The 18,742-nt window shown below is 37.1% G+C and overlaps 1 protein-coding gene across 1 annotated transcript in view; it reads right to left on the bottom strand.

The window, feature by feature from the left end:
* Positions 1-18,742, bottom strand: part of DCDC1 (doublecortin domain containing 1) — a 274,158-nt gene that overhangs the window by 149,185 nt on the left and 106,231 nt on the right. Inside the window, exon 9 of the mRNA XM_045577759.1 lies at positions 12,307-12,477. Within this exon, the coding sequence (XP_045433715.1) occupies positions 12,307-12,477 (171 nt within the window). The remainder of the gene's footprint in view (positions 1-12,306; positions 12,478-18,742) is intronic.

Raw genomic sequence — 18,742 nt, 5'->3', positions numbered from 1 at the left:
ACCTGACAGATTTATTGCATAACAGAAAGAATAGAAAGATAATGCCTTCTTCCCTCTTGCATGGTTAATCAATAATATTTTTATTATTGGTTAGAAAACCTACTCTCAACCTCATAACTTGGTTCATTTTATTTTTAAAGAATTTAGGACTGTTGGCAAGTTTGGGGAAACCTTAATCATGTTTCTTTAAAATATAAGCTATAAAACATAGAAGAATTTCCTACAACTTAGTTGGCTTTGTTAATTTCACACAATTTTCCCCCTTCAACACCCACATATTTTGGTGTCAGACATTCTAGTCACAGTGAAAGAGCAACACTCTGGCCAGCAGACAGTAGACATCTACCTGGAAGCTCTTCCCACAGCAGATGGCTAGCACTAACTAAGCTGTATGGCAAAGTGACTGCAGACCACTAATGACATTTAGCCACTCCCAAACTAAATGTATCCCCAACTCAATTTTCCCTTTCCTAGACTTCAAAACTGCCTGAAGCCATTTCAGCCCCACTTGGTGAAAGGGAAAACTTGACATAGAGGAAGTTAGAGTGGAAACAATCATCTTAAGCAATTATAATAAAAACTAGAGGCCCCTTGCACGAAGATTTGTGTAATAGGCCTTTCTTCCCCTGGCTGCCAGCACCAGTTTTCCTCCAGTACCTGGGACCTAGGCCTTTGCTCTAGCCACAGCAGAGAAGCCAAGCCTCTAGGCTAGACTTCTCTGCTCTGGCTGCAGCGAGGCTTCAGGCTTCAGTCTTCGCTTGGGCTGGAGCCTTCAGTCATCCCTCCACTCCTATGTATGCAAATTAACCCACCATCTTTGTTGTGTTGATTTGCATACCCATTCCTGATTGGCTGGTGGGCGTTGTGGAGGTGTGGTCAATTTGAAAATTTCTCTTTTATTAGTGTAGATGTATCATGTTTGTAAATCTTACAGAACCATGCAGCCACGTGTACACATCAGTAGGGCCTCTCCCTGAGATGTAGAAGGGATCTATGTGAAGAAGGGGCTCTGAAGCTTACGTTTCACTAGCTTCATGGTTAATGCACCTCTGAGGGGACTGGAAGGTAGTAAGTGTTATGTAAAGAAGAAAAATATAGCAGGGCAGGGGATACAGGGTCTGGGATCAGGGAGAGGGATGGGCGTGGTGGCCAACAAAGGAAGCAAGTGATCAGAATAGGTCTTTAAGAGAGGGAAGATCTGAGTGAAGACTAAATGGTGAGAAGGTGTGCTAAGCAGATAGCTGGCAGAGGAGACCTGTAGGCGGAAGGAGCAGCTAGAGCAAAGAAACCAAGATATAAACGTGTTTCAGGGATCTCAAGGAGACTAGTGTGACAGAGGGATAATAGTGTGATTGAGAGGGATAATAACATGAAGTCAGAGAATTAAGGGTTGACAGCTAAACAGAGAATTTTTGGAGGGTTTTGAACAGAGCAGTAACAGGATCCAACGTACACTTTTTAAAGAATTGTTGTGGCTGCTGGGTGGAGAGTAGGCTATAGGCAATAAAGGTCATATGAAAGATGGATGATGGTGACTCAAAGTACTATATTTATATGCTGCGAATAACAATGGGCCTGGTGAGAAATGGTCCATTTCTATTATTCATTTCAGAACAATTTTACTTGCTTAATTTATTGACTAGCAGGATTGGGAAATCAAATGTGTAGCTAGTCTAATATTTATGAAACAGGATGCCTGCATCTATAGATGTCAATAAAATCAAATTAAATAACTGTTCATATTCAGTATTTGTGAAGCACAAAATATCAACAAACTACTGAAATAATTTATGTTATAGAGACATGACCAAAACTTAACTCGTATGGGAAAAGACAAGATAAATTTAAGCTAATGTGGTTCTTTGACAAGTTTGCTCGGCACCACTTATGACAACCATTTAAGGACTTGTATACGGCCTAGTTCAGTGTCATTATCCAGACTTCAATGTTACAAGTCTGGTTAAGAGGTTGCTGTGGGGGAACAGCAGGCTCCCAAACTCCCCATAACTGCTGAGCAGACCCCCCTAGAAGCTCTCTGTGCGTGAGTGGAAGGCCAAACATTGAAGCTTCAAAATATCTCAGGATGCAATGCTCTCAAGAGGCAACAATAGGATAATGACAGTGCAATGTGTTGCCAAAAGTTGGGAGGCTGAATAGTAATAGGATTTACTAGTAGAGGTCTGAAGAAGGAAAGGAATATAAAATAGCCACACAAAATTATCTGGCATATTCCTGGTGAGTGCTAGGTGTACCAGTTAACAATGCAGATTTTTTTCAATAGATGGAGTTACACATATATTGATATATACTAGTATGCAATTGATATATATGCTTGTTGTATTGACATCAAGCTTCAGAACTTCATATGCCAAATTTGCTGAAGGTATTAACATCAGAGATATTTTTACACTTAAAAATGTTGATTTTCATGCCAAAAAAGAGCATTTGTGGAAAGTTTTGATTCATTACTTTATTTTGAAGAAAAAGTTATCATATATTGAGGTACTTTGGGAAGCTTATAGTGAACATACTCCATCTAAAGATGCTTGTGAACGCTGGTTTAAATGCTTGTTATGTAAAGAAGAAAAATATAGTGATGATTTTGATGTGAAAGACAAAGAACATCTAAGTCAACTAAAAAAGTTTGAAGACCAACAATTACCAACATAATTGGACAAAGATGCATGTCAAACTCAAAAACAACTCGCAGAAAGATTAAATGTTGCTCAGCAAACAATTTCTAATAGTTTACAAGCAATGGGAAAGATTTTTAAAGGAAGGAAAATGGATGCCACATCAACTGAACTAAAGACAAATGGAAAACTGAAAAGTCATCAGTAAAATGTTGCTTCAATGGCATGAAAGTCTTTTTTTGCATCGGATTGTGACTGGCGATGAAAGGTGGATTCATTTTGAGAATCCCAAATGCCCAAAATCATGGGTTGATCAGGTCATCCATCAACATTGACTGCAAGGCCAAATTGCTTCAGAAAGAAGACAATGCTCTGTGTTTGGTGGGATCAGGAAAGTGTGGTGTATTATGAGCTTCTAAAACCAGGTGAAACCATTAATTCTGATTGCACTGACAACAAATAATCAAATTTGAACCATGCTTTGATTATGAAATGGCCAGAATGTGCTAGAAGACATGGCAAAGTAATCTTACTTCATGATGACGTTCCATCACACACTTCAAAAGCAGTTAAATATACATTAAAAGATCTTGCCTGGGAAGTATTAACCCACCCACTGAATTCACCAGACCTTGCTCCTTCAGATTACCACTTGTTCCAATTGGCACACACACTTTGTCAGCAGCACTTCGAAACAAACTAAGAAGTGGAAAATTGGGTCTCTGAATGATTTGCCTCAAAACAAGAAAAGTTCTATTGGGACGGCATCCACAAATTACTAAAAGATGAGGGAAATGTGTAGCTAGTGATGGGCATTGCTTTGAATAAAGCACTTTTGATATTTCTCTTGAAATTATCGTGTTTTCTTTGATTACAAAATCCACCATTATTAACCGGTACACCTAGTATAATTAACTATGTTGAAATATGAATAACTTATACTTTGTCTTGGATTAGGTTACCCAGGAAACATACTCTGAGGCCAAGATTTACCTCTGGAAGTTTGCTGGGGAGTGTTCTCAAGAGCAACACTGGTTAGGACGTGAGGGAAGCACTGGGCAGGGGGAGGTGAACTGTTATGCAGTTGCAATAGAGGCCTCTGGTGGGAGCTCTAGAGCTGGGATGGCCCTTCAGAGTTCTTCAGAATTGAGGCCACTCATACATGCATGGTTATTGAGAGTGGAGGATGCTATGTCATAGGCATTCAATCACTCAATACTCAAAGCAACCAGATTTTCCAGGTGAGTCCCTCGAAGGTTAAGTGACTTTAGAGAAATCTATTCATAAGGGGCAGGGAGGTCTTTAAAAATCAAATTCTATGATTTTTTCCAGCTCTATTGAGTTACAGTTGATATATGACATTGTGTAAGTTTATATTGATATACTTATATATTGAAAAATGATTACCAGTTTTAGCTAATACCTCCATCATGTCACCTAATGACCTTTTTTTCCATTTGGTGAGAGCATTAAAGATCTATTCTTTTGTCTTGGCGGGTGGGGCTCAGTTAGTCAAGAGTCATCTTATTCACCAAGGGGTCAGAGTTCAATTCCCAGTCAGGGCACATACTAGGTTGTGGGTACAATTTCCAAAGAGAGTACATATGTGAGACAACCAATTGATGTTTTTCTCTCTCATATTGATGCTTCTCTCTCACTCCTTCTCTTGTCCTCTTTCTAAAAATCAATAAAAACATTTTTTTAAAAAATCTACTCTTTTAACAACTTCCAGGAATATAATTTAGTTTTGTTCATCATAATTACAATGCTATGCATTATATCTCAGAATTTATTCATTTTCTAACTATTGATAGAAGTTTGTACCCTTTGGTAAACATCTCCCCATTTCCTCTACACCTAGTTCCTGGTACCCACAATTTTACTGTTTCTTCAAGTTTGTGTATTTTTAAACCAAAGTCAAATAACATGAAAGTTAAAATATTTTTGTTATGTAAGAAGCTATATAGTCATATTTATGGCTAATTTTAAAAAATCTTCATCCAATCAGAATTAAAATGTACCTTGGGAGATAGAAAATAAATCAAGTGAACTAACATTTTATGAACATTAAGTCAAATAAATAAATGTACTGTTAGTTTTTCATTTTTACAGACTTGGAAGATAGTTTTTAGAATATTCTCATTTTCTATATTTTCTCAAATATATAACATATTATAAATCAAACAATAAATATGTCTTTAATATTTAGATAAGGTGATAACAAAACAAATATTAAAATTATAGGGTTCAGACAGTGAAAATTTAATAATAAATTAGTATATTTATAATACATAAAGAAAAAGTGTTTTCATGACCAACAGAGATGCCTCTGAATATTATCTAACAGGGAAGGAGTCAGTATCCATATTATGTCTCAGGAAATAAAAATGCATTTAAATGAAAACAAATTATATAATTGTTAAATTTCATCAATCTAAAAGATACCTGGATAAAAAATCAAATAACACTTTTTAAAGTCCAGAAAAGGTATACTTAAGAAAATAATTTATTTTAAGAGACATTTTGAATTTCCTCTGTAAGTTGTGGCAGAGTCTACCATTTAGATGTATAATGGGTGACTGTCCATGGGGTAGGATTTTGGGGGTGAGCCAGAAGACTGACCCCACTTACCTCTCCTACCAACTTACCAATACTTGAAATTACAGTTAGAGATTCACTGCTCTATCATAATTGAAACCCCACAGAGCAAATGATATTCAGCTTTATTGGTTATTGATCCTTGGATGCTGTGATGGTCAATCTTGGCTCTCTGGATGCTCTCAGAGGGCCTGCAGTAGGCAGGGCTGGTGGGTGGGGGGTGACAGCGGGGGTGTCAGTCCCAAGCAGGTGATCAAACCTGATGAGTGAGTCTGTGGGGGCAGCCACCTTCCTGTCTTCAAATAGGGTAAATCCTACTTTCATAGTAGATTCCAAGAAAAAACTTTGATCCAAGAAAAAAAATTTTTTTTAATGTCTTAACTTGAAAGAAAGTGTGGCATGCCTATTTCCTAAGAGAAAGTGTGTGTGTGTGTGTGTGTGTGTGTGTGTGTGTGAGTGTGTGTGTGTGTGTGTGTGTGTGTGTGTGTGTTTTGAGGGGAAGGGGTGGCATGGAAGTGAGAACCTGGGATAGCTGAGAGCCTGGATTGGGGATTGGAGGCTGAGAATGGAGAGGCCTGTGAGATGGTCCCTCAATGGCTTCAGTTCCCCTGGGACTGGGCCTGTCTTCCTTTCCTTTAAGCATGTAAAATCATAGTCATTGTTTTGTTATAATTTTTTTAAAGTGCTTCTTCCTTATCCCATTTTCTGTGTCTACTAACAGTAAAAAATTCAAAGCAAGGTGAATGGTTCTGCAAAAATATTTTTTTGTATCTAATTATAATTCTCACTAAATTCAATATATGAAAATGTTCAAAATTATCTAGAAGATGGTGGAAAAGTAAAGGTTCTAGTATGTCATGTCCTAAGCTAAATAATTTCAATATTTCAAGGAAAAATAGAACAAGTATCTCATTTTGTTTAAATTAATTTAGTGCCTAAAATTATATTTAATTGGAATAAAATGCCAGCTATATTTGTCCTATGTGTAGCTGAATATAATATGATGTATTATACCAGAACACGGTAAATGAAAAATCTTTGAAAGTGCCTGGACTTAGTATATATATATATATTTCATAAGAAGTAAGGGCTTTTTTTAATGAGAAAAATATACTCATATCTCCCAAATTATATTTTACTAGAGGAAATGAACATTATAGGATTACATGTGAACCAAATTATCAGACTTCCCCAAATTCTCAGCCTCAGAGGTCATATACTCATCTTTAAATAGCGTATATGTTTTTAATGCTATTCAGTTTTTTGTTAAAATATAACAAATATACTTGTAAACATGCTTTTATACATTTCCCCTAATATAAATGAGTACTCTGGGTAACCAAAACCTACACAAAAACTTACTGCCGATGGCAATATTTTTTCTTTAAGAAATATTCAATTTTTATCATAAAAAAATATCAAAACTGTACTTAGAATCTTAAGTAGGAATAAATGCATCACTTCGTTTGCACTGACTAGAAAATCTGCATTCATTTCTACGTTCAGATGGACTGATGCTAATATTCATGGTGAGCGGGGCTAACACAGACGTCAGTGGGTAATCCCAGGGACATGAGCATATGCAGGAATCCCAGCAACTTGAGCATTCCCAACACTCTGTGAAAAAAGCTAATTGAGAGGTAAAAACGAATTACCTGCTATGGAGAAGGACAATCTCCCCGAGAGAGTGCGTGCCTGCAGCAGCAAGGTTCAGTGGTTGCGTTTAGTCTGGGTAACTGCGGGGACAGTAATCCAGCTCTGGCCCGTGGACCTTCCCCACTGACTGCCCACCTGGCAATTCTCTGGGCACCTCTAGACTGTCAGGACTGCCGGGGGAAGCCTGTTTGTTACAATCATCTTGTGTGCAAGAGCTGATGCCCCTAACCAGTTGCTATTCCCTGATTTTGATACAGATGCAGTTTTTCCCTGATTGTATCTTCCTACACATGGGGCTTTACACCTGGCTGCTGATGCCTGTCAGGAAATAGGCTGAGTGAATACACTGGCATTTCCACTCAGTCCCCTCCTCCAGAGTTGGCAGTGGGGGAGGAAAAAAAAGGAAGGCAGGAGGGAAGCAAGCTCTGGAAAGAAAAGTAGCTGAGAGGTTTCAGTGCTAACTGCTAACAGCTATCCCATGAGGTGTTCGAAGGCATTTCAAGTTTCTTTGCCTTTAAAATGAACAATCCAACATTTACCCCCTATGGTAGAAATCTACATATGAAAATCAATTCCTTCACATTTTGCCAAACATTTAATATGTTCTTGAAGTCACAACAACATCCCAATTTTTCTACGCTAGCCACATTCCTTTGAAAATGAATGTAAAGTTGACATTTTACAACTTATACTTAGAACGTACTTTAAATTTATTTTCCTACTGTCTACTCAATGTAGGTGAAATAACAGTTCAGTGGTTATAAATACACATATGGAAGAAGTAGTTAAATGGAAAGACAAAGATCAAGGAATGTACAATGGAAATATGGACATAATAATTATGCAGAACCATGACAAGGACACACACAAAAGAAATCTTGCCACAATTTAATGGATAGCTGACTGCAGTTATATCCTTCTATGCACTTAACTGTTTCATGGAATAAATTAAATATTTTAGTAACCTTGCTAGTAATACATATGGTCAGAGAAGTGTAAATTTTAAAAATGACCACAAAATAGATTGCAAATTGCAAAGAGTTCCATAGAGCTCCTGTCATTGGTAGAGCCAATTCAAGTGTCCAAAGCAGAGGAAAGACCAGGAGAATAGTATGAATAAAAATTAGCATTTTTTTCCTGTCATCAAATTACCCCATTTTCTAAATATAGAGGTGCCTGCAAAGGAAAAATGACAAAATTATATAAAAAGCTAAGAAGACCTACACATTAGTTTTATTGTCTTCATAAGGTATTAGATTGTTCAAATTCTATGAAAAATTCATGGGCTTGGACCAACAAGATGTTCATTCCAGCCTTCTCTGCACCTTCCCACAGTACTTAGCATAATACTTTGTTACAATATGTATTTGGTAATGTCTGGATTTACTAGACTATTGGCTTAAAATCTTTTTTTTCCTCTGTCATTTGAAGAATAAAAATGGTTAGACACATACTTCCCAGAGGGTGAACTACATGATAGACAACAACATTCTATACAAATAAATCTGTGAATTACCTTTTTAAACACACACACACACACACACACACACAGTTAATGTCTTTAAGCTATAAGAGAAGAGTATAAAACTAGAAAGGCTAATAAAACCTCAGAATCACAGTCCTCTGAATCTTGTTTTTACCCAGGTCACTAAATGCCACTATATTTCTCCTGTTCATAGTCAGAGGGAACTGTGTGAAGTTAGCAAAGATCGAGCTTTGGGACCCTTACTTGCTGCAGCTCCTAGTTGTGCCAGGAGTTGCTGAGAGCTAGAGAATATCATAGATGGGGAAAGGAATCCAGAGAGCAATTAGGTAGTATTTCTGGTAAGTTTCCTTGAAAAGATCTTGGGAGACAAGATCCAAATCTCCAAGCCTTCATCAATTTGCTTTATTAATTCACTTTATTGCTTTAAATAAATAACCACTTTGAGGCCTGATTTCAAAGAGACTCTTCTACCCCAAAATTTTATAAGCCTTAGGCCCCACAGAAGCTGGATCTGTCTCTGTTGGCAGCAACTAGAAGACAACCCACAGAGCATCATTGACCAATTGTGTGTGAAAAGCACTAATTCCAGTTGAAAGGATGTCCCTGGACCCATCTTCCACTCATTCCCCTGTGCATTCTCCCTCCTACTCACACATCCCACACGCTTGCTCATCAGTTCTGAGTCAGATCACCCACCTTCCTCCGAGTTTTTCCACCCACCATCCCTACAGATTTGCTAATACCCTTTCCTATCAATCCTCTCTCCCAGGGAAATGCTAACATTTCTGACAGCATCTCCATGGGGATGAAGAGGAGGAGGAGTTGCAGGGAAAGAACAGGTCTGGGAAGGCAGAAGTCACTGAGCCATGGCTACAGCAGATGTTCTTGGAGTGGCTAGGGGTGGTGGCAGTGACAGGGAATATGGGGTAAGAGAAGGTTTGGAATAGTTAAGAGTTGTTACCTGAATGGCTTCATAAAGTATAGTGTGCACTGAGTGTGACCACGTTTTTAAAGGTAAAAATATTTTTTTTAAAAAAACCTCATCAACCTTAAAGGTGCTGTGATCCAAGAGAATGTACCAGAAAACAAAAAACAACAATAAAAAGTGCACACTGTGGCCGAAACCGGTTTGGCTCAATGGATAGAGCGTCGGCTTGGGGACCGAAAGGTCCCGGGTTCGATTCCGGTCAAAGGCATGTACCTTGGTTGCAGGCATATCCCCAGTAGGGGGTGTCAGACAGGTATTTTCTTTTTGTTTTTAAAAACTGAAATTCATAGCGATTCCAGTGAAAAATTGGTTTCTTGGGAAAGTTTGCAAATGTTCACGATTAAATTTCTTCACTGAAATTACTTTCCTGGATTGAAAACTACTTGAAGTATTATAAATCCACCTTTCAAAGGCCTCCAGGTATTTTCTTTTAAAATACATTCCCTGAATGGCAGCTGATCGATGACTCTCTCTCATCGATGTTTCTAACTCTATCTCTCTCCCTTCCTCTCTGTATGAAATCAATGAAATGCATTAAAAAAAATTAAAAAAAAAGTGCACACTGTGGTTATGATTACACAAGATATGTGAATGAATATGGAAATGATGTGCAAGGGTGAGAATAGTCATATAACAATTAATGTGATTATGGGTAATATAACTTTTTCCTAAAATTCTCTAACATTGTCATGCTGTGTTTTCCCTTTTTCTCCCTCCCTCCCTCCCTCCCTCCCTCCCTCCCTCCCTCCCTCCCTCCCTCCCTCCCTCCCTCCCTCCCTCCTCCTTTCTTTCTTCTTTCTTTCTTTCTTTCTTTCTTTCTTTCTTTCTTTCTTTCTTTCTTTCTTTCTTTCTTTCTTTCACAATAAACTTTCCTACAGTGGTGATGGACATTCAAATTTAAGCTGTTCTGGGTCCTTTGTCTTATATGTCCACTTAAACTTGGTACTGTATTATGCCATGTTATTAAAAAATGGAACTGAAGCAATATGGAACACAGAAAGAGTATGTCCTTTTAAGAGATGATCTTTTTGTATCAACACCTAAGTAAATTACATTTTTTAAATTATCAGTGAAATATATGGTGAGGATGAGGTCCGTGAAAAAGTGAAGGCAACCATATACAATATGAAAAAGCATCCCAGGGAATTTTGAATCACACTCAGCATCAGTCCCTAGTTGAGAATCACTGCTCTAGAAGATGATGATGGGTAAAATTGATTATTTTGGTTCTAGAAGCTGTGCATGGGCTTACACGGATATTCAATACTATTCAGAGGTAAAAAAAAAAAAAATGTACTATGTATAGTATTCCATAGTATTTTTTACCTCTGTCGGAATGGTCACCTGTAACTGCCCTCCCCTGCTGGCCTGATTACCCACAACTTCCCTCTCTTGTAGGCCTGGTCCCTCCCCATTGTCCTCCCCTGCTGATCATCTTGTGGCAGCCATCTTGTGTCCACATGGGCAGCCATCTTTGACCACATGGGGACAGCCATCTTGTGTGTTGGAGTGATGGTCAATTTGTATATTACTCTTTTATTAGATAGGATAGAGGCCTGATGCATGGGTGGGGCTGGCTGGTTTGCCCTGATAGGTGTCCTGGATCAGGGCGGGGGTTCCCTTGGGGCATGGAGCGGTCTGCGAGAGGGACCTGTGGTGATTTGCAGGCCAGCCATGTCCCCCTCCCCCCTGTGCCCCAAGTAGAGGCTCTGGTATCTGGGATTTATTTATCTTCTATAATTGAAACTTTGTAGCCTTGAGTGGAGGTCAGGGCCGGCCAAGCTTGGTTTCTTTCATCGCTGGGGGTAATCCAAGCCTCCTGCTCCCTCTAGCTCTGTGGCCACTGCCATTTGGTTGGGTTGATTTGCATACTCGCTCTGGGTGTAGCAGAGTGATGGTCAATTTGCATGTTTTTCTTTTATTAGTATAGAGAGCCAAGATATGGTCGCACTAGTTCCATTGAGAGGTGAATGCCATTAGAAGAAACAAGTTATAGAAAAAAGTATAATGTTATTTTCAGCATAAAACTAAATGTTAAGAAAGAAGAATTCTAGTGACAAAGGCTGATCAAAATGCAACTATTTTTAATATGATCACATTCAAATGTAAATATAATCAAAGGAAATGAGTTGGTTGAGATGTAGTAATGGTTCCTTACATAGAAATGGGTCACACATAGAATAATTCAAATTGAAATAATTATAGTCTCTTAAAATATGGGAAGTAAAATTATAAAATGATATTAATCTGACAGACTTACATGGATATTCTATTATGATAAAGGTACTTAAACTCCCTAAGCTTTCAGTACCTAAACCACTTTAATCAGATATGACTTGTTTTTCTCTTCTGAAGATGCAACATCATATAATAGTGTAGGACATTTTTTCATCTTGTTCTGACAAATAACCAATTCACCTTTTTGCCCAGCATATTCTAAAGTATTGATTTACCAAGTGAACCCAGATATGTGTCACACTTATCCAATACAGAATCTTCTCCTTGGAAATGTAGTTTGAACATCAATCAGCCTCTTGGCCTTCCATCTCTAATTCCTATCACCCCTGTCTGTCAATGATTAAAGCTTGCCCATTTCTCCAAACAAGTTGTTTTTAAAAACTGAAATTCATAGCGATTCCAGTGAAAAATTGGTTTCTTGGGAAAGTTTGCAAATGTTCACGATTAAATTTCTTCACTGAAATTACTTTCCTGGATTGAAAACTACTTGAAGTATTATAAATCCACCTTTCAAAGGCCTCCAGGTATTTTCTTTTAAAATACATTCCCTGAATGGTAATATTATCACTTGTAAGCCAAACTCCAGTTTGAGGAAAGACAACATAAAAAGAAATTCAAGCTGATCTGCATTGTTACATGGGCCTTCAAATGCAGCAGAATGTATTGTCTCTGGCTAAACTCAATGCAAGGCATAGAATGACACCCACCTTGAGCTGCAGGCCTCTTGGGATAAGAGTTTTTGCTGGAAGGCTTTTAATGTGTTGGTAGACATAAGAGGAGAATTGCTCCTGCTCAGCCTGTAATTGGGGGCCAAGTGTAGAGAGATGACCTCTGTTGCTTTTGATAGCTGTCTGCAATTCATCAATCAGCCTGCTCACCTGAAGGGGTTAAATTACAAGAGTTGTTAGCAAGAAGTAATTGTTGATGTCACACCTATTAGATTTTGACTACCTGGTTATCAATTATTGGAATACAAGGATTTGAGTATAGATCTTTCTTCAAGTAAAAAGACTAGAAGAGGTATACATTCCTTCATCAACAAATTTTATTGATGGGAAAATTTATAACTTTTGCACTTCAATAATATGAAACAGATAGTCATTTACAATTGCTGAATGAAAAATATCTCTGATTATAAAAAGAATATATAGCTAAAAAGTTTGCCAAGGACTTTTAAACTACTTAACATCACAAAACCTCTTTAGACTTTAAATAACCTAATATATGTGGCAACAACATTTAAATTTATTACATGTAACTTCTTTTTTAGAATAATTTATTTTTAACATACATATATATATATATAAAATTTAAATTTTTAATATTAATTTCATTAACATTTGTTGGCCTTTTAAATGAATAAATATGCTATCTTCCTTCCAAATATCCAAAATATAATTTTCTAAATTTCTGAAATACAATTTTCCAAAATAAGCATACTTCAAAGGCAATGCTGTATTCTAGACAATATTTTGAATACATATCAGTTCCTGAATAATGCATAGAACTTTTCCAGACACAGCAATAGATTAGCAACATGTACCCTTTATTTTAAAATTTCTAGATTTATAATCACAGTTGTTCCAGTCAAGCCTTATGAAGAAAATCAAGTGGTGGGCTTGATTTGGCCCCAGGACTGTAGTTTGCCAACCCTTCTTTTAAATACATATATTTTCTCTCCTTCATTTCCTTTCTTTTAAGTAATACACTAATTTAAGCCATCATCTTATCACCACCCCTTGAGTTATCAAAATAACTACTAAGTAGTTTCCCTGAACATGGTCTCTTTCTAATTCTTCTTGCCATCTCAACTGGATTAATGTACCTCCAATAGCACATTAAACTTGCAGTTGCTCCCCCAAGTTTCTTGTGTTTGGTATTCAAGATTCAAGATCTTTTCTTACTTTCTGGAACAAATTTATTTGCTTACTGTTAGACCTTTAAGAAAATTGTAACATTTAAAATATGGAAATGATCCCATATTAGTCAATGTTTTCAGCCTAATCTTCACTATTCTACCTTCTAGCAGTGTTATCATTAAAAATGATGGGTAATAGCCTGGCTGGAATAGCTCAGCATTTGAGCATCAACTTATGAACCAGGAAGTTACGGTTCAATTCCCGGTTAGGGCACATGCCAGAGTTACAGGCTCAATCCCCAGTGTGGGGCATAGAGGAGTAAGACAATCAATGATTCTCTCTCATCATTAAGGTTTATATCTCTCTTGCCCTCTTCCTTCATTTCTGAAATCAATAAAAATATTTTTTTTTAAATTGTGGGTAATAGCATTTCTCATTCCCAAACTAAAGACCAATACAGGTCAGTTTACTTGCTTGTACAGCTTTCTGACAAAATTAAAATCCAAGAATCAAAGGGCTTAAATAGCAAGATTCCATTTCTGGAAAGCACTAATCCTCTCTGAGCTTATTTCTAGGGTCTTATGGTTCAGGAAGATATAATTTTATGTAATCTTTAAAGTACACTAAGTATGCAATGTATTTTGCTAGTCAGTAATACTGCTCTCTTTAATTTTATATATCCATCTTGTGTTATAGAAAGCCAGAGAGAGAGAGAGAGAGAAGGAAGGAAGGAAGGAAGGAAGGAAGGAAGGAAGGAAGGAAGGAAGGAAGGAAGGAAGAAGGAAGGAAAGAAAGAAAGAAAGAAAGAAAGAAAGAAAGAAAGAAAGAAAGAAAGAAAGAAGAGAGAGAAAGAGAGAGAGAAGGAAAGAAAGGAAAGGAAGGAAGGAAGGAAAGGAAGGAAGGAAGGAAGGAAGGAAGGAAGGAGAAGGAAGGAAGGAAGGAAGAAGAAGGAAAAGAAAGAAGTTTTTGGCTTTGATTTGAGAGCATTTTTATACATGACTGATTTTACTGTCACAATTCATAGCCTTTCACTGATAGGGGATTTCATGTGACATCAGAAATCAACCAACCATACAACTGATGATGTCATTTTCAATCTAAACTAAATGACTGTCATTGGTTAAAGCCTTAAAAGTTTCATTTACTATGAATTCTTCTCTACTCCAAAAAGTCTAATTTTTGCTATTTTCATTGGCATAATGATTATTTGTTCATGTATGTCAAATTTCACTTCACCAGTTATCACCTTTTCTAAACAAATGACTAAAAATCATCAAGTTAAATGTTTTAGAAAAATAATATATTTATTAAACATATTAGACAATACATGAAAAATTCCTGAAAACATAGGAAGAATCCCACCAAAAATGTGTTGATAAAAATTCTATCCAATTTTATTAAAACTTTGTAACTTTACATATTCATAAGGTCTTTTAGCCTCAAAGTGTGATATTTTGTTCTCAATTATTGTGATAACTTGTTCCCTTTAAAAATGACCCTAAAGATGAACTAATTCATAAACCAAAATAGAATAGGTAATACAATACTTCTGAATTACTTTACATAATATAATTTTTTTTTTTCAAATCGCAGATGTTACTAAAAGGGGGAAAATGTTCTTTAAAATTCTTCATCATGATCTTTTTTTCCTGCAAATCCCCTTTTCCCCCCTCTCTACAAAGGCAATGTGAATAGGAGTAAAAGAAGACAAAACTTGACCTTTTGTGATCCCAGCATTAATGGGTCTGTTCATAATTCAATCTATGTGTGTGTGGGAGCATCCATGTGGAAACATAGAGGCCCAAGAGACATAAAGCCTTTCCCTTTAAACATTATCTGACCCTATCAGTCCTATTCACAGAAGAAGGCTTACGTATGCATATACTGAAAAAATGCACCATCTCATTGTGCAGCGGAAAGCCTACACATTCTACTCCTCACTCTCCGTGGAAATTCTGCACGGAAGTGATACTTGTTCAGAATTTGAGAGAGTGACAAATGACCAGAAGATAACACACAAACAAAAATTGAGTATTCTGAGGAGGAAACAAGCTACACTTCTGAAAGAATGCAAATGCACACCTGTCTGTAAACATAATGTAGGTTTTGCATAAAACGTAGGACAGTTTGGTCATGTTTTCTAATACATTCATGCAACTCTTGAATTAATTATAATTCTCAAGATGATTTAGAATCATTATACAATATTTTGTTTGTAATCATTCTAAAATGCATACATATTGAAGTTGTACATTCTGAGCCATACATTCTGAATACTGTACTTCGGCTACAATGAATAACTCCTGGAGAAGTTCCTGGATTTTATATTGATGAGATCAAACTTCAGCTGCCTGCCTGAATTATCTGTGGCCTTGAGTCCATCTATGTTAGTATGGAGGACAGTAGAGCACTTTGCACTGAACTGTCACTTGAAGACAGTACTAGGGCAGCAGACTCTATGTTAGGAATGTAATCTTGGCATGTAATATACAGCTAGGATGGGCTCAAAGCCAGGTGAGCACTTAAAGTGAAGACCAAGCAATTTCCTACTAGTAATTCACAACATAATTAAGAAGAACCAGAAAGGGGCATGAGATGAAAATTAGTATTTTATTTTATTATTAATTTTTTAAGATTACATTTTTTTATTTAATATATTTTTTATTAAATTATTATTTTTGTACATATACCCTTGCCCCCCCACCCCCCCCTGCCGGCTTCCATACATCCCCTACATCCCCAGAGTTTTGTGTCCATTGGTTGTACTTATATGCATGTATACAAGTCCTTCAGTTGATCTCTTATCTCCCCCAGATCTCCCCAACCTCCCCGCTGTAATTGAGAGTCTGCTTGTTGCTTTACTGTCTCTATAACTATCTTTTGGTTCTTCAGTTTATAATGTTCTTTATCATCCATAAATAAGTGAGGTCATGTGGTGTCTCTCTTTCATTGACTGGCTTGTTTCACTCAGCATGATGTTCTCCAATTCCATCCAGGTTGCTGCAAACGATGAGAATTTTTTTCTTTTTTATGGCAGCATAATATTCCATTGTGTAAATGTACCATAGTTTTTGGATCCAATCATCTGCTGATGGGCACCTAGGCTGTTTCCAAATCCTAGCTATTGTAAATTGTGCTGCTATGAACATAGGGGTGCATGTATCCTTACTGATTGATGTTTCTAGCTTCTTGGGATATATTCCTAGGAGTGGGATTACTGGGTCAAATGGGAGTTCCATTTCCAGTTTTTTGAGGAAGCTCCATACTGTTCTCCACAGTGGTTGCACCAGTCTGCATTCCCACCAGCAGTGCACGAGGGTTCCTTTTTCTCCGCAACCTCGCCAACACTTTGGCAATGTAGCAGGATACAAAATTACCGCCAAGAAATATATGGCATTTCTATACACCAAGAGTGAACTTGTAGAAACAGAGACTAAAAAGGCAATCCCATTTACCATCGCACCAAAAAAATTAAGATACCTTGGAATAAACTTAACTAAGGAGGCAAAAGACCTATACATGGAAAACTACACAACACTGAAAAAAGAGATAGAGGAAGATGTAAACAGATGGAAGAACATACCATGTTCATGGATTGGTAGAATCAACATCATCAAAATGTCCATACTTCCAAAGCAATCTATAGGTTCAATGCACTCCCAATTAAAATACCAACGGCATATTTCACTGACCTAGAAAAAACTCTTCAAAAGTTCATTTGGAACAACAAAAGACCCTGAATTGCCACAGCAATCCTGAGAAAGAAGAGTAAAGTAGGAGGGTTCTCAATACCAGATTTCAAGCTGTATTACAAAGCCACTGTTCTCAAAACAGCCTGGTACTGGCACAAGAACAGACATATAGATCAAAGGAATAGAATTGAGAACCCAGCTATCAACCCAAATCACTATGCTCAGTTAATATTTGACAAAGGAGGCACGAACATACAATGGAGTCAATACAGACTCTTCAATAAATGGTGTTGGGAAAATTGGACAGATACATGCAAAAGAATGAAACTGGATCACCAACTTACACCATACACAAAAATAAACTCAAAATGGATACAGGGCTTAAACATAAGACGGGAAACTATAAAAATACTAGAGGCATCCACAGGCAGCAAAATCTCAGACATATGCCAAAAGAACTTCTTCACTGATACTTCCCCGAGGGCAATGGAAGCTAAAGAGAAAATAAACAAATGGGACTACATCAAAATAAAAAGCTTTTTTACAGAAAAGGAAACCATCAACAAAACAACAAGAAAGCCCTCTGTATGGGAGAACATATTTGCAAATGTTATCACTGATAAAGGTTTAATCTCCAATGTCTACAGACAGCTTATACAACTTAATAAAAGGAAGATAAATGACCCAATTAAAAAATGGGCAATGGGTCTAAATAGAATCTTCTCAAAAGAAGACAGAAGGAAGGCCAAGAGGTACATGAAAACATGCTCAAAGTCACTAATTATCCGAGAAATGCAAATCAAAACAACAATGCGGTACCATCCACACCTGTCAGAATGGCCAACATCAACAAACGAAAATTAGTATTTTAAACTTTCTAAAATATCTTTTTTTGTTTCAGGCCAAGAGTACAATGTTTTCCAGATTAACAAAAGGAAGATAAAAAAAAAAAAAAAAAAAAAAAAAGGGCAATGGACCTAAATAGATACTTTTAGAGAGAATACAGAAGGAAGGCAAAGAAACATGTGAAAACATGCTCAAAGTCAAAACAACAATGAGGTACCATCTTATACCTATCAGAATAGTTATCATCAACAAATCAACAAATCACAAGTGCTGGCAAAGAGGCAGAGAGAAAGGAACCCTCATGCACTACTGGTGGGAATACAGCCACTGTGAAGAACAGTATGGAGTTTCCTCAAAAAACTAAAAATTGGAATTCCTATTTGACCCAGTGATTCCACTCCTAGGAATATATTCTAAGAAACTAGAAACACCAATTAGAAAGGACATATGCACCCCTATGTTCATAGCAGCACAATTCACCATGGCTATGATTTGGAAACAGCCTAAGTGTCCATCAGCAGATGAGTGGATTAAAAAATTGTGGTACACCTACACAATGGAATACTAACTGTGGTAAAAAGAAGGAGTTCTTCACATTTGCAACAGCATGGATGGACCTGGAGAGCATTATGCTAGCCTAGGGGTGTCGAACTCAATCAGAGAAGGGGCCAAAATCTAAAATCCAGCCAAAATCGCGGGCCGAATGGTTTACTGAACAGTCATAAACTGTCATTGTGATGGAAACG

The sequence above is a fragment of the Pipistrellus kuhlii genome, unplaced genomic scaffold, assembly GCF_014108245.1.
Source record: "Pipistrellus kuhlii isolate mPipKuh1 unplaced genomic scaffold, mPipKuh1.p scaffold_m20_p_9, whole genome shotgun sequence".
NCBI lineage: Eukaryota > Metazoa > Chordata > Mammalia > Chiroptera > Vespertilionidae > Pipistrellus > Pipistrellus kuhlii.
This window is presented reverse-complemented; position numbering and strand designations above follow the sequence as displayed.